This window comes from Saccoglossus kowalevskii, chromosome 8 (assembly GCF_978046115.1).
Source record: "Saccoglossus kowalevskii chromosome 8, keSacKowa6.1, whole genome shotgun sequence".
NCBI classification, from domain to species: Eukaryota; Metazoa; Hemichordata; class Enteropneusta; family Harrimaniidae; genus Saccoglossus; species Saccoglossus kowalevskii.
Genome location: NC_140648.1, coordinates 17,390,563 through 17,413,364, shown reverse-complemented (window position 1 = coordinate 17,413,364; position 22,802 = coordinate 17,390,563). Strand labels below are relative to the sequence as shown.

Here is a 22,802-nt window from a genome sequence, read left to right as displayed (position 1 = left end):
AGTGCTGATGGTCAATTCAAATAATGGGTCAAATATTTTTTTAGTCTATGAAGACGAATCATGTATATTTTATGTAATAGATTGAGAGTTTCCTGTCACCCAGATTATTTGGAAATCTGTTTTTCAAAGCTAAATTTAGATAGCACCGCAGTTCTATTCAACCCACACATTTATAATTATAAGCAAACGCTGTTTTATTTTAGAATTATCTTGCGAGCATCATTGTTTGTTGTCATCAGAGTACTTCGCTAGGACCTACAGGACTCTATAGTAAACGTGTCGCTCTCCATGACCAACTTCTACAAAGTACCGAAAAATCTAATTGTTGAAAACATCACTACCGGTAAGTTGAAGATTATGAACTGGAACTCGAAGGCCTCAAAACACATTCTGTGCCCAGGAATATAACGGCACACGGCGTTTGAATCAGTCACAGTACCGACCGTTACATCGCGAGTCATCGAATAGTAGCACCGCAAACCAAGGGTCATTCAATAACCAAACACTCCCTTGCTCCCTTGCTCTGTCCGACTGTGTGCGACCCGAGTCCACGTCGCGAGCTCAGTTTCTATTTACGAAATACCAAATATATTGATACTAATGGGCCCGGCAACGTTAAATTATAATGTGCCACAACGCCATTGAACAATCAATACGTCACTTCCTGAGTCCTATTCGTGAGGTCGTATCTGTGAGGTTCTATTCGTGAGGTATATAGCGTGCGCATACATCAATTGGTCAAGTCTGACCTCAACAACGCCATCAACGTCAGTTGATAGCTTTGAATGAGTGAACAACCCGGGATGGTATATCGTAAAACTTAGTAAAGACACGTGCAAAACAGGTTAGTATCAGTGTATTACCGTACGCGTTCTGCCAAAACAATGTTTGAAGACTGCGCTACATGTTTTCTATAAATATTACATAAGATCAGCCTCAAACTTTGAACTCGATGTAGTAGTACATAAACCTAGTGAACAATGCCCGACTTCGACATTGGAACAGTGGCCAACAGTCATATCTAAAGATATGTTATGTCAATAAACGAATAGCATACATATTGAAAATTACACTGACCATGGAGCTAAAATATTTTAGCTCCATGCACTGACAAAACACCAGTGGAAAAATTAAATCTCAAATTATGTAAGTTATTATTACAGGTAAACCAATCATCCACCAATCTAGCAGTAAGAGGAGAATTAAGTAGATACCTACTGTCAATATTTATTAAGAAAATATTATTGAAATTTTTGTTAAGAACAAGCACAAAAAACAAACAAATACTCTAATCCATGAGACAATGATGAGTACGATGGAAAATCCTCATGGGCCAAGTCAATGCAAAAGTTACTGGTAAAAAAGAAGAGGGTAACTTTTGGAATGGGAAAGAAAATAACATTCAAGAAATTTGTAAACGTGTAGAGACTGACTATGATTCAAATTGGAAACAAATTATAAATACAGATGGGACAGGGGAAAAGAATAAACTAAGAACATATGAATTATTCAAAACAGAATTTAATATTGGAGGAGTATGTAAATAATATTAAGGATGGTGGAATAAGAAAATAAATATTCTTGTCTTGTTTGTTTTTGTTTATGTATTGATGTATTGTTATTTAGTTATAGATTTGACTATATGTTCTACTCGAAATTAATAATGTCAATAAAGTTATTATTATTACTATTATCAGTACTTCAAGGTCATGACGATGACTGACTTGAGATATATTGAGATTTTTGTTATTGAAAAATATCTTGCCCCAAATAAGCCATAAATAAAATTTAAACATTACGTATTTTTTAAAGAGGGGGGGGGGGGTCCACCTGCACATGCGTCAGATGGCCATAGCGTGTCATTGTTTACAAACAAGCGTCTACCCATGAGCCTTTGCGTTTTTAGCATGTGTTGTTATCGACACTCGCGACTCAATTCCCTCGCGTGTGAAGGTGATGATCGTCTCGCTTTAAATTAGTATTGTAATATATTAGCCATAATATATATGACTGGAGATTTTAAATTAATTATAATTTCATCGGACTCCTTTTTATAATCATTTATCATATTAGACAAAAATTTGATTTTTTTGTCATACTAGGTGTAAAATAAAGTGGCAAAGTCATTCAAGGTCGAAGGTCAACCCTACCGATACTTTCTGACAGGTTTTTATTTTGGTGCGTAAACATGAAGCTGATCATTACAAATGAAATGGCCAATTTGATTGAATACAAAAATAACATTCACAATGTTTACTTATAAGGTAGAATGTTTTAAACTCATGTTTTTTTTTACATTTGCTGATATTTTATAGCAATGACACTATTTTGTGTCCAAATATGTTTATAATTACAGCAATCAGTTTTATGTTAGCAAACAGTATGTGGTTGTTGTTTTTTTGAGACTTGTATACTGTAGAATACTTTATTTTAGCTAGAATTAATTTTCGTTGAAAATACATTTTTGGCTGTTTGTTTTTTTTTAAGTTTATTTTTCACTTATATTTGCCGAATTGAATGTTAGATACTGTGGAATACTTTTTTTTTCGCTGGAATTAATTTTCGCTGAAAAGGCTTTTTTTGGCGTTTTGCTTGGAATTTATTTTCACTGATTTTTGATGAGATTAATGTAAAATATAGGAAAAAATGTATATTCGCTGGATTTTATTTTCACAGAATCATCCCTTCAGCGAAAATAAATTCCAAGCGAAAATAAAGTATTCTACAGTATAGGATTTTATTTTCACCATTTTATCCCTATAGCAAAAATAGTGAAAATAACTAACAATTAAAAATAAAGTACTTTGCAGTAAAATGCATAATATGTGTAATACTAAATATGAAAAAGTATATTTTAAGACTCTGTATATATTTTTTCCATCCTTTGGCACCAATCATAATTTCAAGATGTAGAGATATGTATGTTTATTTATTTATTAATATTTCACAAATATATAATACTACATGATATACAAACTGTACATGGTACACCAGTATACATGGCTTTCTCCAAAAAATAAGGCAACAAAAAATTTAAATGAAACTAAAAAAAGACACAGGAACTATTCATTGTTGGTGCTTGTTATAATTTTTTTTGTGTGTTCAAGACATACAGTTATTTTTTAATGAATTGTGCTAAATAAAAAGTCTAATTTAAAGCAGGGGCTAGTCTCCTGTGTTTGCAGCAGACAGCCATTGTTTTTCACATATATGCATTTACCCATAAGTCTTAGCATGTGTTATCATCATCTGGGACTCAATTCCCATGCATGCGTGGGTAATGACTATCCGCTTTAATTACAAAATTCTGTAATTTTTATTCATGTGTAACTCAACCAAAAATGACTATGAACGAACCATCTGTAGTGTAAATGTAACAGTTACTGTAAAAGTATTTCATCATTATATATTTAATGGCTTAATTGGTAAAGTTGCACAGCTAGCTGTTCTATTCTATCCCGGTATTCCACATACTACAAGACAAAAAAAAACTAAAAAGTTATTTGATAGAACAAAAACACAGCAAATAAGCAATAAAAATATATGTATTTCAATTTCTGGAAAGCAGAAACAAAGTTTGCACAAAATTCAAATAAATTCTGTTCATGCACAGCTGGGATCTACCGGGGTAATTCAAGAATAGCAACAATTCTTGATTTGGGTGCATTTTTTAGAGGCAAGGGGACCACCAATCAAGCATTTTGAATTAGATTGCTAACAAATACATGTACCTATGCATAACATGATATCATTTTCATTTACAACAAACTTTTATAAACCAATGGGAACTGAAAAGCATGTTTTGGGGAATTTTACTATTTTCCTATGGTATGGAGAGTTTCCCACCAAATTGTATACAATTGGCCATAATACTCACTTTATAATTGCATTCTGGTACACCTTGATATCCATAAAGTATACCCCACCAACATGCACCTATAACACCAGTAGAGTCATTGTCACCACCATGCAGAACACCACGTTTACAAAATTCTTCCCAATTTATAGACGCACCAAGTAATGCATCATAACTGAATTGTACAAATAGTAGAAAAACTTTATTTTTAATATAAAGTGAAAAACAGTTTATATTCTGATGAGATCTCTATGTAGAATTTAAAGTCAGTACAGTGTTCATGCTAATTCCAGACAAGTATTTATCAGGACCTATATCATAAATTTCTTACTCTTTAGAATATGGATATTCGTAAGCTGAAAACGTCCACAGACATATTTAAATCAATATGAGAAGAATGAACCAGTAGTCAGTGAGTTAAACTGCTGCGCAATTTCATCAATTTGGTGTAATTTCCACCCCCCCCCCCCACAAATCATCATAATATATTTCTTACGCTATCATTGGTGCATCATGGCCACTAGCCATATATATATAAAACAAGTCTCTTTCTTCAACGTCAAATATGTCAGGAAATTCTGGTTCAGATTCACCTTCATCAATCTTACGCAGTTTGAGATAATCCCTCCACTTGTCTTCAAAATAAGACCTAGAAATATGAAGACATGATAAAATCTTAACATATTAATATAGTAAACATTTGAAATATGACGAAACTGTACGTGGTCCTTCATATTGGAAATTGAATACTAGCTTATTGAGAGACACTGATTATATTGAGCTTATTGAAACCCAGTTCCCTAGTTGGCTAAAAGAAGGCAAGGATATTGAGGATCCGCGTATGGTATGGGACTGGCTTAAATATTGTATTAAGAAAACCTCAATAACTTTTAGTAAAGAAAAAAAGAAAAAACAAACAGTAAACTAGATGATCAAATTTGCCTAAACCCTACTGCTGAAGTATTACATGAATTTAGTCAAATAAAACACTCATTACAACAGGAATACGACCAAATAGCAGAGGGGCAAATTGTTAGAGCTAGGGCCAACTGGCATGAGTTAGGTGAGAAAAATAGTATTTTTTCACAATTAGAAAAATGAACGCTAGGAGATCTCAAATAAACAAACTTACTAGAGCAGATGGGTTAGAAGTGAGGTCCCAGAGGGAAATTAATAATGAAATTAAAATGTATTATGAAAATTTGTATGCCTCAAAACTTGACCAAAATGAAAGGGCAGGGAAGGTAAATGCTTACTTTTTTGATAATCCAGACATTCCAAAACGCTCTGAAGATCAGGCAAACATTTGTGAAGGCCTCATCTCTGTCGAGGAAGCCTGGGAGGTGATTACAACTTTTGTACCAAATAAAACCCCAGGTAATGACGGTCTGCCAGCAGATTTTTATAAAAAAATTTGGCCATTGGTTAAAAAATTTATGGTGAGGGCTCTAAATACGTCCTTTGAGAAAGGCAGGCTATCCACATCTCAACCACAAGCTGTAATAATATTGCTGGAGAAAAAAGGAAGGGATAATAGCAAGATCCAAAATTGGCGGCCTATATCACTCCTCAATTCAGATTATAAGATTGGTACAAAATGTATAACTAAAAGATTAGAAAAAGTTCTTCCACAGTTAATACATATAACCCAATCGGCTTTTGTCAAAAATAGATTTATAGGAGATGTTGTGAGATTGGTTGACTGTGTAATGGAGTACATGGACGAGAAGGACATCCCTGGTTTGTTATTAACAGTAGACTTTGAAAAAGCTTTTGATACCTTGGAGTGGCCTTTCCTCTTTAGAGCATTGGAGACTTATAATTTTGGCCCAAATTTTATAAAATGGATAAAAGTATTTTACTCTGACATCTCCAGTTGTGTTATGAACAAAGGCACCAGTACAGGATATTTCTTACTGGGGCGAGGAGATAGGCAGGGGGATCCAATTTCTCCCCTGTTGTTCATTTTGGGGTTGGAGATATTTCTGTGCTCACTGCGGTCCAGTCAGGATATTGAAGTGGTTGTGGTTTGGGTTTTGGTTCTTTTAAAAGTGCAGCGTTTGCAGACGATCTGACATGCTTCCTTAGTGCTCTCCCCTCATGTAGAAAACTGTTTGAAATATTGGGCCATTTCGAAAAAATATCTGGGTTAGCAATTAACCAGGATAAGTGTGAAGCAATGTGGATTGGAAACAAAAGCAAATGTAAAGAGAAACCCCTTGCGGTAAAATGGCCAAATATGATTCAAATTGTTGGTGTTTACTTTTCAAATGACAGAAAAATGGCAACGGATAGAAATGTCTCAATCCCCATAAAGAAACTAAAAGTATCTTTACACTTCTGGAAAATGAGAGACCTAACACTGCTTTGGAGAATCCAAATTATTAAAGCTATGGGTATTTCAAGAGTTCAGTATGTTCTTAGTCTCTCAGATTGCCCTAATAGATACCTGAAAGAAATAAACAAAATGTTATTTGTATTTCTTTGGAAAGAAAAAGATAAGGTGGCCAGGAAAACAATGATAGGGGACATTCGTGTAGGTGACCTAAAAGTACCGGATATTTTTGCAATAGTGAAGGCTCAAAGAATAGATTGGCTACGCCGTCTGTTTGACAATGATATAGTCCACCCTTGGAAATAGATTTTGCAGAAAAAACTGTCTCGAGTTGGGGGAACTTAATTTTAATATTAATGCCCTTCCCATTACTGTGAGGGGTTTCTTTCATAGTATGTTAGAGTCGTGGCTAGCAGTCACAGCTCCGCCAGATGGTGAAAAGCATCCCCTAAATCAAAGTATTTGGAACAACAAACATATTTTACAAGGAGGCAGAAGTATATTTTTGGGAGATTTCAGGGAGGCTGGTTTCCACTATGTTGGAAATCTTTTTGATAATAAGGGCCAACTTCTTCAGTGGAATGAAGTGGAAAAAAGGGGAATACCTCGCAAGAGATTTTTGGATTGGTTTGGAATTGTGGCCGCACTACCACGAGAATGGAAAAGGGAAGTAGATATAAACAAATTTGCTAACCCCGAGGATGATATGTTGGGTATCAGATTTGTGGGCGTTCAAATTCATTTGAAACAATGTTATTTCACCAAGATCTGAAATTTATCATGTTAAAACATTGAACTCCAATATTACTGAATGGGAAAGTATATACTTAGCACCATTTAGACTCACAATAGAGTCAAAGCTCAGGGAATTTCAATGGAAATTCAGCCACAATATCCTGGTAACCAACTCTGTTCTTTGTAAAATGACCCCACCAAAAATTGAATCAGGAGCCTGTACGTTCTGTAAGGGGCCTGACGAAAATCTGCTTCATCTTTTCTATGAATGTCCAATAGTAAAATTATTTTGGGATACATTCTTTGTGATATGGGGGACAAAACTGAGTTTCCCTCGGGTAAACGACCCAGAATGCTTCTTTTTTGGTGATAGTCTTCTCCCCCTCCTGTTAAACTTTTTGCTTTTGGTAGCCAGGAGGTTTATTTATATTTGCAGATTAACAAACCAAAATTTGAGGAATTTAAAGACTTCGTGCAGAGGGTACAGAAAACTGAGTACTTGATTGCAAACAGAAATAGTAAATTGGGCAAACATTTAAAAAAATGGGAAAAATTTATGAAAATTGTAACAACGACCTAACATATCAACATGACTACCTGAAAAAATGGTAATATTTTTATGGAGACTTTGTACTTGTTTGTTGTGCAATGTAATTTTTTGGTACACATGTAACTATGTAAAGTGCTTATGTAAATTGACTCAATAAAAATGTTTTAAATACAAATATAGTAAACATTGATAGATACCCCAAATGGTTCACAGTGACACAATCATGTAGAGTGCAGAGGTACTATGAGGTTATTACGAGGATACCGCAAAGTATGCACGAAGACAGTACAGCAGGAGTACTGTACTGTTGTAATTAACCTTATTATTATACATTTTTAATTCCTTCCAAGGACATGGAAATGCCGAAATCCAAAATGTTTAGAACAGAGGACGCTTATGCGCATAATCATTCTATATTTAGTATTTACATTTCCTAATATGGTAGGATGAAAATACCCTGTAAAATACTGCAAAATTACGGCACGCTGTAACTTATGGCGTTACAGTGACAGATGTATTATTTGATTTCGGTACAAATCCATGTATATTAATTAGGTAATTTGTATAATAATTAATCAGTTCTAGTTTGTTAGTTCCTGTCAGACAGCTGTCTGAAACAAGATTTATGTTTTGTGTTTTGTCTATGTGTTCAATCTTGGTTTCAGACAAATTTTCAGATGTTAAGTATGTAGGTCAGCAGTATTACGATTTGTTGCAAATATATAGGGACATAGTGTTAAACATGGAATAAAACATTTGTAGAAATGGAATTAAATTACCATTCAGTAAAAATCTAAAAATTTTCTAGCAGTGAAAAGTTTTCTTGGGAACTACAAAATGGAGTTGTCAGTGTCTTTTATGAAATTTTGTCTGAATTAACATAATGTTAAATATGGAATGAAACATTTGTAGAAATAGAATTAACTTACCATTCAGATTTACATTCCGACACATATCTCCCAGTAGTTTCTATATATTGCATGGCTTTGGGCAAGCATTCTATTAGGCCAGCTCCCCACTTATTTACTATGCATAAAAGACATAAAACATACGACTGTATGATAAGGTTTAGTGGCATTAGTGGTCTCTGCAAACTGATTAATTTCTCTCAATTCCCTATTTAGTAACAATAATTTATTGGATGTACAGCCAAGTGTCTGCAGTGGTTAGATCTCTATCTATCTACTAGTATCTAAAAAACTTATATAGCGCTGGTATCCAAAACTAAGTTTTTTTCAAAGGCGCTGAAAGCGAACACTACAAATCTGTAGAGTTATTCCACACTGTAGGCTTTGCTGAACAAGTAGGTCTTAAGTCTCTTTTTAAAAATATTGACATCAGTAACTTCACGAAGATCAAGTGGAAGGTCATTCCAGAGTTTTGGAGGTGCATATGAGAAGGCACGTCCACCATATGTTTTCTGTCTGTAGTTAGTGTTATGGAGAAGCTTCTTTTTCAAGTCCATAAAACACAGCAGAAATGCGATAATCCAAAATCTGATGAGAGTGGGTGAAGTCACTGGATATTCATGAAACAATAATGATAATAAATGAGACTGTAGGATGGCTGAGCACTGAGAAAAACTTCAGAATTCAGGAGCACAATGTGATAGTTCAGCATGCCTTGAGATAGCAGGGTCTAATAATATGAGGTTATTATGAGGATACCGAAAAGTATGCATGAACAAAGTATACACAGCTGTAGTATCGACCAACAATAGATATACAGATATATTAGTTTGACGATCCTATTAATGGTGGCCATTTTTGTGCTAAAAAATCATCAAATATCAAGCATTTCTGGCATTTATGGATGGATTTCGTTCAAACTTATAACATACATTAGCCATTACGGGTTCCTGATGCAAGTCATTTTATTTTTCAGATCGGATTCAAAATGGCTGACTGGTGGCCATTTTGTTTTAATGAATGTGCTTCTAGAGCCATATCTCTTAAATGCTTTGACTGATTATATTCAAATTTTATATATTCGTTATACATCATGTTATATATATATATATACATGTATTCAAAATGGCTGATTTTGAATGCTGTTCCAGAGCAATATCTCTCAATATAGACAAGTACTTGTTTGACGATCAGATACAAATTTCAATCATTTTAATGTTAAAAAATTATATTCCTGACATGGTTATATTCCAGCTATATTACTAAAAACAAAACTATATATCTTAAATTTGATAACTAACGTTATTATTATTATTATTATTATACATTTTTTCATTCCAATAATACATCATGGGAATGCCAAAATCTAAAAAGTTTAGAACAGAATCTGCGAACTTCTTTGTGTGGAGTCCCTGTCAAACCCTGGTGGCAGCCATGTTTGTTTTTATTATTAGAGGACGCTTATGCGCGTAACCATTCCATATTTGGAATTTGCATTTCCTTATATGGTAGGATACGTAAAATACTGCAAAATTATGGCACACTGTAACTTACGTTACGGTGACAGATGTATAATAATAATGTTTATTTACACTTACACATGGCAATGGTTACAAAAACAAAACAAAAAGACAATTACAGAGGGAAAAAAACAGTTGACTCACTCTCAAAATGATGAGAGATGTCAAGATTTTTTATATGGAGTTGCCTTAATGTTGCATGCTGATAATACACATTTTGTAAATGCAAAGTAGTATGCTGAATGTTTTCGCTAGCGGTTTGCTGTTAAACTGTTGGATAATGGTCTTACATACAACGTGAACAGATTCCTTTTGGTGGGCATAGTAATTGCTTTAATTTCGTGAGTGGCACATTTTGTCAATCAGTAAAAATCTCAAAATTTTCTAGCAGTGATATGTTTTCTTGGGAACTACAAAATGGTGTTGTCGGTGTCTTTTATGAGATTTTGTCTTAATTCACAAATGCTTTAAAATCCTGAAATCACGTAAATTTCTAGCAGTGAAAATGCAATCTTATAATGGTAACTTAAATTCAATGAAATTGCAAGTTGAGGGCAGGGTTGTTATACTGTATGTCAATCTATTAAGTCTTAAACCTAATTCTAAGACCTTAATATTCATTTTCCAGTGATGTAATTTTGGTTCTGTGTTTTATTACTGTGTCATTCAACTGTGAATATAATCTTTGAGTGAGGCTCACACGAATTCCTGCATTCAGCCATTTTGACGTGTTGATCCTACGGTAATGTGTAATTGTTCAAGAAATTACCTGGTTTGCCTTGAACTGCGTAAGCTGTGAATAATGCTGATACCAAACTGCCAAGGAACCCAGTCGGGTGGTGATGGGTCATTCGTCCACTTTCAATACTAACAGTAATCAAGTCATCTAGTTGTTCTGGTCTCGGGTAGCGTAGACCAATACACATAGATCGCATGGCTGCACCACAGCTACGAGCTCTGCAAATAAATATCCAATAAAGTGAATTTTTAACATTTTTACCACCAGTTCCCTCTTTTCATCATAAATTCACAGAATAGTCCTGTTTATAGTCTGCACATTCTTTTCGAAGATTGGGACAAAAATAGCCAAATTTTTTGAGTAAAAACTGAAAATTGGCTTAAATTTCGTGTGTTGACTTCAAAATTAGGGTTCATTTCCAGAAATATTGAAGAATATTAGAAACAAGTGCAGACAAATTGTGGTGAAAAGGTTAAGTCCGTGTTGTGGACTCATGCCTTTGGTTCTATTAATCTAATAACATTTTTCAGACAAGTCCTAGACCAAGTTTGTTCAAAGTTTGCACAAAGAAAAAACATAATAATACAAGTATACAGCTCAATTTGTTTTGGAATCTATTGAGGTTTGACTAACTGGAGCCATATTTGACGAAAAAAACAACATTTCAACCAATCATCGACTGATGCACATCTTTTGTTGATTGGTTACTACTCTTTTTCTCTGATGCTCTTTGTGAATCTGTAACCCAATATTTACTATCATATTTGATTGTAATCTTTCAGATATCCATTTTCTAGAAATACTGATAACTTGAATTTTATGATATAAGTGATCGTTATTGGCTAAATGTCACAAAAGAAAATTTTGATACAACGTAAAAAGTTGCATCTGAACATGATATATCTGATTGAAAAGCTAATAATTATGAATAATCGTTTACAATCCAGTCTGGCTATCAAAACAAAATATTAAAAAACAATTGTTACATTAGTACCAGAGTAATATTGTTATTCATAAACAAATTTGCCAGCTATATTGCAAACTTGCTTGACGGATTGCTTTTTTCTTCCAAGTACCGTAATAGCATTTCTTTTTCAAAGCAATATCTCACGGACACTGAAGCGAATGCAAACACAGACAACAGATCCCGTAAGAATAAATGGCTACATTATCGGTAGTTTACTTTTAATGCATGTATGTTGATTTTTTTCAGAAAAATGTATACAAATAACCAGCATCTAATGAAAGTGAAGGATCGTGATGTCTTGCTTCATTTTGGCCTTGCTACAGCAAAAGATAATTTTGAAGACATGTTTGGTGATGTGAAGGTATGCAGTATCTTAATTGTATTCACAAATTTGTGTCAGCCATAAAGCACTGAGCATTGTTTGTATATATAATTTCAATAATGAGCGTTGAAATTGTAGAATCCTTTTCAGACAGTTTTGTTTAAAAAGTGACCTCCATTCCAGACACAGTTTACTTGTAATAAAATTCAACCCTGGGTTTGGTTTTATGTTCATAATTTCAATTGTTAGCTAAATAATATTAATAATAGTAACTTTATTACACAACTGCACCTGCACGGTGGGTGCTGTATGGTAAGGATACAGATCAGAAAAAACAAACACAAATAAACAAAAAACAACAAAAGTTTCAAAATTACAAACAAAACAAAGGGTATATATAAAATACGTATTACAATTAGGTTTTATAAATTGTGTTTTTTAAGTATTTTGCAAGTGCAGTACTACTATTTATAATGCAGGTGAATATTTAATTTCGGTTAGCTGTACTACACATTTCTAATTTACAGTCTTCTAAGAGGGTATTTCTTTTTTGAGTGAAGAAGCAACAGTCAAGGATGAAATGTTTTTCATCTTCTACAGTACCTGTGTTGCATTTTTTACACAATCTGTAATTTGCCTCAATTCTTGGAAATTTTCTCCTGCCCAATTCTATTTCCAAATTATGGTCACTAAGTCTAAACTTGGTAACCATTCTTCTCAAATTGCAGGAACTTAAAACCCAGTAAATTCAATATTCTTGTCAAGCAAATCTCAGGGATTACAGTACAAGTTGACAACTTTATCAGGGGCCCTGATCGATATGTTTAAACACTTCAACATCTTGAGGGGCTAACCCTTAATCTGATGGCCTGTCACTGAAAATGTTATGTGTTATTTCCTGCAATTTTCTATGATTCCATCTTGTGACTGATTTCAACGAAATGGCGACTACTCAAATTTCATGTGGCCTTCTATCATAACAAAAAATATGTTCAAAATCACAGCTATTGTCTCAAGTTGTATAATTCAATTATCGTATTAATTATTAGTAGCATATGTACTTATAGGTAAATGACAGAGGTGTGCATGTCTAGGATAAACATATAGTCATATTTTAATTATCAAGTATACAATAAATCAATAAATACAATAAATCTGTGCACTTCTTTTGAAGTAAATATAATACCTTGAATCACGTCAAGTACAGGTAATTCATATTTCTGCATATATATTGTTTTCAGTTCGTGTGTTCAGGTGGTAGTATGAACCGAATGAAATCACTTGCTGCTCTCATTTCTAAAGAACTCAATATATCATCTGAACTATGCAATCTATGCAGCACAGACCGATACGTTTTGTATAAAGTTGGTCCTGTTCTTACTGTCAGTGTAAGTATAATTGTCATATCATTAAAGGGACAGTTGCTGCACCTGTCATTGTTTTTGAACAATTTTTGGAGGTAATAAAAATATTTCATTTCCTGTGTTGTTACTGAATTACAGATTAATATCATGAGAGTTGATGTCCAAGTTTGATCAATAATTTAATGGAAAGATACATTGTAGCTGTCATTTCATTTACTGCTCAGTAATAACTGCGATTGTTAATTGTAATTTTTCTTTCGAATATTTAATATAATTCTCCTTGTTGTGTGTTCAAGCATACATTTCATAAGGCACCCCACCACTCGCTACCCAAAGGTTTTGCTTTTCTTCATCTCGAGCAACAATTTGAAACCTGTGCGTCACACATTTTTTGTTGAAATTTGCAAACCAGTCAACTGCACCAACAATGTTTGTTGTATATTCCAAGAATATGTTTCAGGGTATTCTTTTTGTCGAACCGAATTAATATTTAATGTTTGTATTCGTTAGCATTATTTAATAAATGATAAATATTCTATTTGTTTTGTGATATTAAAGAATCTTTAATACAAAAAAAAAATTTAAACCACATCATTTTAAAACTTTTTTGGGTCATACCGAATATTTTTGTTGGTGAGAACGTCATAATATATTAATAAAAATGGTTCTAAATATTTTGTTTTAACTCCTTACAGCATGGTATGGGTATGCCGTCTACTACTATTATGTTACATGAAATAATTAAACTATTACAATATGCAAAATGTAAAGATGTTAAATTTTTTCGAATCGGTACGTGTGGTGGACTCAGTCTGGAACCAGGCACGTTGATTGTCACCGGCACAGCTGTTGATTATAAATTTGAACCAGTATTTGAGCAAGTAAGCTGACCTCAGTTAGAGTTGTTCATTTTGTGACATAATCTTCAATTCTCTATTTTTGACGACAATTTTTGTTAAAAAAATGCTATTTTTGACTTCTTCTTCAAACTACAAGCTCAATTGCTTTGATATTTGGTATGTAGGTACCTTGGGTAAACCTCTGTCAGATTTATTCATTTCTTGATGATATCTTCAATTCAATTTTTGATAAAAATGCTATTTTTGACTTCTTCTTCAAACTACAAGCTCAATTGCTTTGATATTTGGTATGTAGGTACCTTGGGTAAACCTCTGTCAGATTTATTCATTTCTTGATGATATCTTCAATTCATTTTTTGATAAAAATGCTATTTTTGACAACTTCTTGAAAACTACCAGCTCAATTGCTGGAAGGCTTTGATACTTTGGTATGAAATTGAGCTGGCAGTTTTCAAAAAGAAGTGTTATGAGTGTGCGTTGCTTGACTTGGCTACCACGATGTTTTTGTAGGCAGCGGAACTATTTCGCCCATCAGGACGCTTGTTTATATTATATATTGATCTATTTACCTCCAGATGTGCAAGGAATATTTAATCAGTCCAACAATGTGCGAGATGTGGCTGGATACGAATGGACATGCGCATGCACACATAGAGATCAATCCATAAGTCCTCCTTTCGGACTTCATCGGAACAGGGACTAATAATATCCAATTATTTTAGAACAGTTGTGCATTTCACTCTATGGACATAATAAGTGTGAGCGGAGAAAACTAATTTAATTTTTTTCCTCATAGCAAATTCTTGGTAAGATAGTGTCTACATCAACAACATTTGATAAGGATCTTGCAAAGGAGTTACTATTATGTAAGGATGACTCTGAGAAGTTTGAGATGGTTATTGGCAATACTATGAGTACCAATGATTTCTATGAAGGTATGGTAATTTGCAATCTATGTTGGAGTTTTATTAATTCATTTATCAAGAAATTTACTTTGAGTTGTAATGAGTTGATGATACAGGTGAAAAATAGGTTGATGTTTAAGTTGTTGAAAAATGGCTTAATGATTGAGTTGAGGGTTGATGATCGAGTTGTTGGTTGATGAGCAAGTTGTGGGTCGATAGTTGTGTTGATGAGCAGGTTGGAAAATAGGTTGAGTCATTGTAATTGGTTGTAATTAATATGTTTCACATATTTTACTTTGTTGAGTTAACAACATGTACCGTAATGCATATGCTTTGGATGCTAGTGAGAAGTGGAGGCCAACAAACCTGATATGTATCAATTCTTACAACCAATAATTGATTAATCGAATCAAGTTGAATACCGATATTTATAACCTTTGACAAAATCAGATATGAAAACAGTATATTATCACAGTGGTGTTCTCACTGGACGAAATAAGCCGTTGTCACAACCCCTCTTATTTGAGAGCGTTGTTAAAATGTGTGTGCGAACAGAATACACTGTTGTGGCATCGGCGTTTTTGACACCGTCGTAAAAGGGGTGGACCAGATCCTAAACGCCGTTGTCACACCGGCTCTTGCACAACGCAATGTGCCGTGTGAACACAATACGATGGCCAAATGCCCTCAAGATGGCGTTGGGGTTACAGGTCGAATGTCGAACTGGTTAGACGAAGAAACAAGATTACTGATATCTGTATGGAGAGAATCGAATATTCAAAGAATGATGGACGAATCAGCTAGGGATGCTAGAGTATATGCTGTGATTGCAGAAAATGTCAACGGAAGATCAAAATTTACGTATAAAGTACAGAGAAGTGACTGAGCACAACAACAGAAGCAGTAGAGATTTGAAAAATATGCCATTTTGGGATGAACTACATGAAATATTAGGTGGAAGGCCAGCATTCAACCCTCAACATTCTCACTTTTTACTAAGTGAGAATGCGAGCAGACAATTCAGCAGATTATCTAATATTTGCACAACAAAAAAACGGTGTCAACACCGGCGTTTTTTAGACGTAGCTATTAATCATGACACTGACATTTTTACTTCTTGAACACCAAGCATAGTTGTTATTCAAGAGGAGATTACAATTTTTTTTTTCTTCATTTTCCTGCCTATGAATTCCCAGTGTAGGACAAAAAAGTGTCAGTTTCTTACAATTTTAACCAACACTGAATGTCATTCTCAGGTCAAGCCCGTCTGGATGGAGCTTTCTGTGATTACACGGAAGAAGATAAAATGAAGTATTTACATGCCGCCTATGATGCCGGTGTTAAGAATATAGAAATGGAGGCATTGTGTATTGCATCTATGATGAACAGAGCAGGAATGTCAGGTAACATATGACTCTGTAGTTTACACTTTACTGTATTTGATCTGTTTTGTAGCGCATATGCTTACCTACACTATAGAGGTATTACTATGGTCAAATAGCGACATTTTAATGATTAAGTAGAAAATAAATACAATTTTGGTTCATGATTTTATTTGTGATTCGGTATATGTATGTACATAACATGGTTGTGAAACCACATTTTATATCCTTTAACAGGTGGTTGTTGGGTTAATATTTTGCCCATTTCTTCATAGCGATAAACTCCTACTTTGTCAGCCATTTTGGATTGGAAAATGTGCAAAGTACATAAATTGAGGTTCAAAAACTAGTTCGAGAATAATTTTTTTTTTCTGAATTTAAAACAGGCAATCACAATTAATAATTCAGTAAAGTTTTAGGAAATTCTTGTCAAAAGAGTTCATTAGATGTAACCATCCTTAATATACAGACAGATTCAGGATGTTCATTTAGATGGCATGCACCGTTACATTGCTCCATTTCATTGTGAGTTATATGTGTATGAGAAGCTATGGTTTAAGAGGGAGTGAGCGCTCCCTGCACTCCCCTCTTAATCCACCACTGCTTAAGGAGGAACATGTCACAAGTGATGATATCTTCTCAAATTATCAAACTTGATGTCACATACAATTGTAACTTGAGAAAAGATTCAAGATGTATATGTGGTGTTTTTTCAGACATAACATCATTTTCTCACCAGCTTTTATTTCAAAAATATTTTATTTCTAAAAGATTAAGCACACATTTTATTTCCTTTTGACAGCTGCTGTGTTGTGTGTGTCTTTGTTGGACAGACTCAAAGGTGATGAAGCAGCCACCTCTACAAAAGACTTGAATGATTGGCAGAAGAGACCACTAACTATTGTGACACGTTATATCAAGTCTAAATTAGAAAAGTGACAAGTCTTTTTTCTAAAGTATTACAGTGCCGGCAGTATGTGTCAAGATTGACAATTTTTTATTGATTAAAACCATTAATCAAGTATGGAATGTATGACTCTTTCAATGACAATGTCGTCTTGTTTCGGAAAATAAAGCCATATAATTTACTCCACGTTTTTTCAAATCTTTTGATCCTAACAGTAAATGGCAAATTATTTACACTTGCTCCAAAATTGGCAAAAAAATTATAGTAAAAAGAGGTATGATAATTTTGAAAAATATTATGGTGCTCACATATTTTGAGTATTTATTCACCGACTTTTGATTGACAGCAAAGACACCATAACTTGCGGTAAATTATCTCAGACTAGTGATTTGTGTATGGTGAAAAATACAAAGGAATAACAAGCGAAGCAGGTTTACTAAATAGTTATTAATTTACTGACACTCAAGAGCTATAACCTACTGCTTGAAACAGTAGGAAGACAACCGAGCGACATTACAAAACTTTGTGTCCAGACAGAAAACGTGATGGACTTGGGTGACCAGTAACACACTGGTCACAGTATACCAGTTTAATAGCTCAAATTAATTGCCAGCTACTGATTAATTACCCACCATTAATTACCCAATATAAATAATTGCTTTTATGTTAGATATGCAAATTCAGTCTGAACGTAAGTTGCATCTACAGCGTGTTGCCATGGTTATTGTATTAAGAAAAATTGCTCTTCAAGTGTCTTGAAATACTTACGTATTTTTGAAAGGTATCTGGTAGTCACCAGTTTTTTCTAACAGATGTACAGATGATAAAGTATTATTGCCTATGTAACATAATAAAGAGAAGAAAAAACAAGTTTGATACCAGATTGTTGAGTTTAATATTAGCTGATTATTGTTGTTGTAGAGAGATTCTCTATTTTAAATTCATTTGTTTGTCAAGAAAAGAATACATTATAATTACTGGGTTTTAATTTGATACTTTTAGCAATCAGACATAACTGAAATTAAAACCCAGTTAATAATTAATCCTATACAGTAAGTGTATAACATAACGCATTGACCCAACCCCCACCACCACACCCAACCCCTACCCCTACCCCTACCCCTACCCCTAAATGTGATTTGCAATAAAATGTGATACCACAGATGCAAATAATTAAGTATTTTGTATATGTCACACAAGACCTGTATCAAATATGACCTGGTGTCGGGACTGGATTATGTTTGCGATGGATAATTTTGACATGATGGTTGGACACAAGTTATATTCCACTGTTGGCGCATCTACATTATATGGACTTACTTTATTTTAGCTGGAATTAATTTTTCGCTGAAAAGGCTTTTTGGGTGTTTTGTATGGAATTTATTTTCACCGATTTTTAATGTGTTGAATGTAAAATATAGGAAAAAAGGTGTATTCACTGGATTTTATTTTCACTGAATCCTTCCTTCAGGGAAAATTAATTTCAAGCGAAAATGTGTTTTACAGTATTTTAGTTTTTGAAAATCCATTGACTTAGTGTGACTGCCTATCATGTTGATGCAAAATCAGTGGATTCATTGCTTGTTCACACTATGATCCATTGCGAGCAATTGTATACATATGTACAGAAGTGAAAAGCAGAGAGGTGAGCAATGAGAGGTACTTATTGTTAACTTGAATACTGCCCCCATAGGGCCATACCTGGTAATCTTCCATTCATATCTGTTTTACAAGCTGAGATGTATTTTCCAACAATTTCTAAAAATAGATCTTCACCAACCATTTTATTGGTAACAAGTGCTGAAAATATTGGTTACAGTGCTGTTATTGAGACAAATTTTTGTCAATATGTATTAAAGGTAGTTGCATTAAAACATGAACAGATTTCATTGACATAGTTTTATTTCATGTCGTTCACAAAACCCAGATAAAATATATGTTCAGCAAACTATACTACATCCTTGAAAAAAGGTGCCATAGGTTCATGTGGTAAACTGATCTTGTCATATCTAAAAATTGTGTTCACTTACATATGGGCATTAAAATTATATGTAGGTTTAAAATGGATATTTAATATGGTTGTCATGAAAATCTGATAAATACTATTTATTATTATGAAATGAATTCCTATGGAAATTGTTCTAAAAATATCTAATTCTACATTTTTTGAGACAATTTTTTTTCAAAACGTTTCTCAAACTATATAAAACAGTCGATGACTTGTGTTTGAATCAATATTTATGTAACACTTTCAAAACAAAAAAATGTAGTTTAAGTATTAGTATTCTTTCTATTTATTAGACAAAATATGACTTACCGGTAATTTTCAAATTCAGGCATAGTTAAAAGTAGTGATGAAAATCTTTATTCTCCACTAGATCAGTAAATATTTACTGAATTTATTAATAACAATCATATTTATGCATGATTTGTCCTTACCTTCGGCTGTAGCAATATGCATGACTGTGTCATCACTGACTTTCCAGTTGGGTACTGTGAAAGTATAAATATATTCATCTAGTTGATATAAATTATGTGCATATGTGCCAAATCTTGGTTATACCAAGATATATGAAGTATGAAGTACATGTATGAAGTCAGTGTTTCCTCTAACATGATTGATATTGTAAGATTTATTTGAGTCCAAGTCAAAATAGAATCAGTTTGTTGACTGCTGAGGAGAGAGGTCTTTAAAAAAAAAAATTGTACGTGACTTTAATAAGGCACAAACAATAATATTGTTGTCGCTGATTGCCTTCATTTTTATTTATGTGAATTTTGTTTTAAAAAATTCTGTAAATATAGTAAAAGGTTTTTCAAGATCACTTTATCAATGTAGGATTTTTTGTTGAATGTCACAGCAAATCTCTGTGGACCATTGGCGTGTCATATCACACAACGTAAGGAGTGAATATCAAGTGGCACACCTGCATGATTCAGGGCTTTTCTCAAAAATTCTTCGAATCAGGAAAACAAAAAATTTGTATTTTTTTGCAGGGATATATTTGATTCTTTACGAATAAACTGATTTTTTTTAAATATAAATTTCTGTACAACACTGTACACATAACCACAATTCCAGTACTACCGGTATTGTCTTGTCTACCCCATACTAGCAGTGAAAGAACCCCCTGTCCAGTGTGAGTTCTGTGGGTGGCCCTTTCAATTGCGATAAGCAGGCTTTACACTGCATATTTGAAAAAGTGCAGGCACTGCATATTAGAAGAAAGCAAGGTTTTTTAATTGTTATCAAAACTGTCTATATAACATAATTACCAACCTTATAGTTTTTTTTTCATAGCATTAAACAAATTTAACAATTTACAATTATTTTGCGTTCAGCCATTAAAAATTAATAACTCATTTGCATATCATTTTGAAATGAAATTGTATGCTTGTAATCAAATAATAAATCACTGTGTTCAAATGTAGAATCCTTCTAGGACTTATAATAATTCACTATATTTGTATTTTACAAAAAATTTTCACTACAATTTTTGAATCCAACTCTATAAATCCTATTTGAAAATAGTTCCATCTACTCACTATGTTTAAAACTAAGTGGTTCTCATTGCACTTTTGCCAGCCAACTTGTTGATGCGATACACAATACACATACCGGTATAAGTCAAAGTCAAAACAAACATTGCTGATAATGTTTCTAGAAAAACTGATTGGGAATTACCGGTATTGGTTTTTTCAATTATCAGATTACATTTATAAGTATAGATTTTTGACAAAATAAGTCATGTTTCCACAGCTGATACTCTTACTTACAACTCACTGTGATTTTATGAAGTCCGCCCAAGATTTCCAATTCTTTGTGAATTTCTTTGCCAGACATATTGAACTCCCACGCTCCATTTCTGTATCCTAATGCATCACCAACAGCACTCAGCACCATACCAGCTTTGTATCTGTCAAGCATTGCTGACTTGAAATATTTATTCCATTGCGTCTATGATGTCACAATGTGTATGTAAGAAAAGTCAAGTGAACAACTCTGTTGGTTAGTAGAAGAAAAGCCTTAATATTTTTTGACAATTTTGTAAACAAAAATGATATATCTAACCAAAAAATTATATTTATCTTACCAAAATGCAAAATGCGTCAGATGACCATAGCGTGTCATTGTTTACAAACAAGCGTCTACCCATGAGCCTTTGTGTTTTTAGCGTGTGTTGTTATCGTCGCTTGGGACTCAATTCCCGCGTGTGCGCAGGTGACGACATTCTCGCTTCAATAATGATCACAAACAAATCAATAAAATGATTATAATAATTCATGTATTGTACAGTGAACGACATAAAGCTGAGTTTGTTATAAACATTTAAAAAAATATAACTGTTTGTAAATCAAAATGACTTGTAGAATTCAAATTGACTAAATCGATAAAACGATATGGAGACATCATCACAAGTTCTAATTAATATTACTAAGCTAGGGGGCAAGTGGGGATACCTGGTACAGGTTAAAGGAAATAAAAATGGTATTTTACGTTTTACAGGAAATAAAATGAAAGTTTCATTTACAGAAAAAAATAGATTTTTACACTTTATAGATAAAGCAAATTCCAAATCACATTTTGCATTTTTATACATGTATTATATTTGTGTTGAAGAATCAAAATTTGAATTGTGAACGAATTATGACATTTAATGCAGAAAATGCTTTATACGCCTAAAAATTACAAAAAATAAGATCTTTGTACAAACCACGGATGAATAAAATAGCTGATTACATTTTACACTTTGCGCCTGTCTACGATTTTACGTTTTTTTATTTATTTAAATTACATTATTACGAAAATCAAAACAATTGATTACAGCTTTCAAAAATACCCCTTGCCGACCCCCAAGCTGGTTTAACATCACCAAATTAACAAGCCCTTCATTTTAAATAAGCAGGTTGCTACGTCATTTTTAGGCTTGCATGCACGTTGTAGGTATGGGCAAAATGAAGCTGTTGAGGCAATCATTATTGAATATTTGAATTTGAATGAAATCGGATGATCGGTATATACAAATTGTTATAAATATGGCTATAAATTAAGGCACAGCTGTCTGCCTTTCACTGTACAGTGTATTAATGTACACGATTATGAATATATTTCAAAGCTTACAGAGATTATAAACATGGGGGGGGGGGCTTCAAAATATAATATGTAACGCAGTGCTATATCTGGAGAATTGGGGACATTCCGCTTGTTGGGAATATCGAACAAAGCTATGGTGCTACAGTGTAGTTTATACTATTTGTGATGAATTCCCCAAGTTTCCACAAACAACACACAGGCCACCCGCCCCACACTGCGTGAACACACAATCTATAGCGGCAACAACTATCAAATTCTAAATGACTTACTGTGTACCGGAAATAAAACAAAACACGGCACAGATTTTAAATTGTAAACTTTCTTTCACCTTTGACCTTTAACATCTTACCTGTGCGC

The 22,802-nt window shown here is 33.5% G+C and overlaps 2 protein-coding genes across 4 annotated transcripts; one reads left to right on the top strand and one right to left on the bottom strand.

Moving 5' to 3' along the window:
- The first annotated feature begins 240 nt into the window (after positions 1-240).
- Positions 241-18,226, top strand: LOC100373558 (uridine phosphorylase 1-like). 2 transcript variants are annotated; one of them, XM_002733240.4, is made up of 7 exons: positions 241-844; positions 11,857-11,971; positions 13,174-13,320; positions 13,992-14,177; positions 14,953-15,091; positions 16,318-16,464; positions 17,246-18,226. In XM_002733240.4, exons 2-7 carry the CDS (start codon positions 11,861-11,863, stop codon positions 17,380-17,382), a joined length of 867 nt encoding a protein of 288 aa, XP_002733286.1. In that variant the 5' UTR covers positions 241-844; positions 11,857-11,860; the 3' UTR covers positions 17,383-18,226. The 2 variants fall into 2 exon arrangements, with proteins under 2 accessions (XP_002733286.1, XP_085358406.1); XM_085502280.1 differs by having other exon boundaries at positions 249-343.
- Positions 2,911-22,779, bottom strand: LOC102801895 (ADP-ribosylhydrolase ARH1-like). Of its 2 annotated transcripts, XM_085502278.1 has the most exons (10): positions 22,715-22,779; positions 21,128-21,308; positions 19,790-19,843; positions 19,052-19,150; positions 18,119-18,188; positions 10,674-10,861; positions 8,406-8,502; positions 4,353-4,505; positions 3,878-4,031; positions 2,911-3,473 (listed from the first exon to the last, which is right to left on the bottom strand). In XM_085502278.1, exons 2-10 carry the CDS (start codon positions 21,276-21,278, stop codon positions 3,411-3,413), a joined length of 1,029 nt encoding a protein of 342 aa, XP_085358404.1. In that variant the 5' UTR covers positions 21,279-21,308; positions 22,715-22,779; the 3' UTR covers positions 2,911-3,410. The 2 variants fall into 2 exon arrangements, with proteins under 2 accessions (XP_085358404.1, XP_085358405.1); XM_085502279.1 differs by lacking the exon at positions 3,878-4,031.
- Between the last annotated feature and the right edge of the window lie 23 nt (positions 22,780-22,802).

Coding starts and splice junctions, on each gene's coding strand:
- LOC100373558 (XM_002733240.4), top strand. CDS start 11,861: ATGTATACAAATAACCAGCATCTAATGAAAGTGAAGGATCGTGATGTC. Junction 13,321..13,991: donor GTCCTGTTCTTACTGTCAGT/GTAAGTATAATT, acceptor AACTCCTTACAG/CATGGTATGGGTATGCCGTC. Junction 15,092..16,317: donor TACCAATGATTTCTATGAAG/GTATGGTAATTT, acceptor TGTCATTCTCAG/GTCAAGCCCGTCTGGATGGA.
- LOC102801895 (XM_085502278.1), bottom strand. CDS start 21,278: ATGCTTGACAGATACAAAGCTGGTATGGTGCTGAGTGCTGTTGGTGAT. Junction 4,506..8,405: donor TCGGAATGTAAATCTGAATG/GTAAGTTAATTC, acceptor TCATATTTCTAG/GTCTTATTTTGAAGACAAGT. Junction 4,032..4,352: donor CATGATGCACCAATGATAGC/GTAAGAAATATA, acceptor TGTACAATTCAG/TTATGATGCATTACTTGGTG.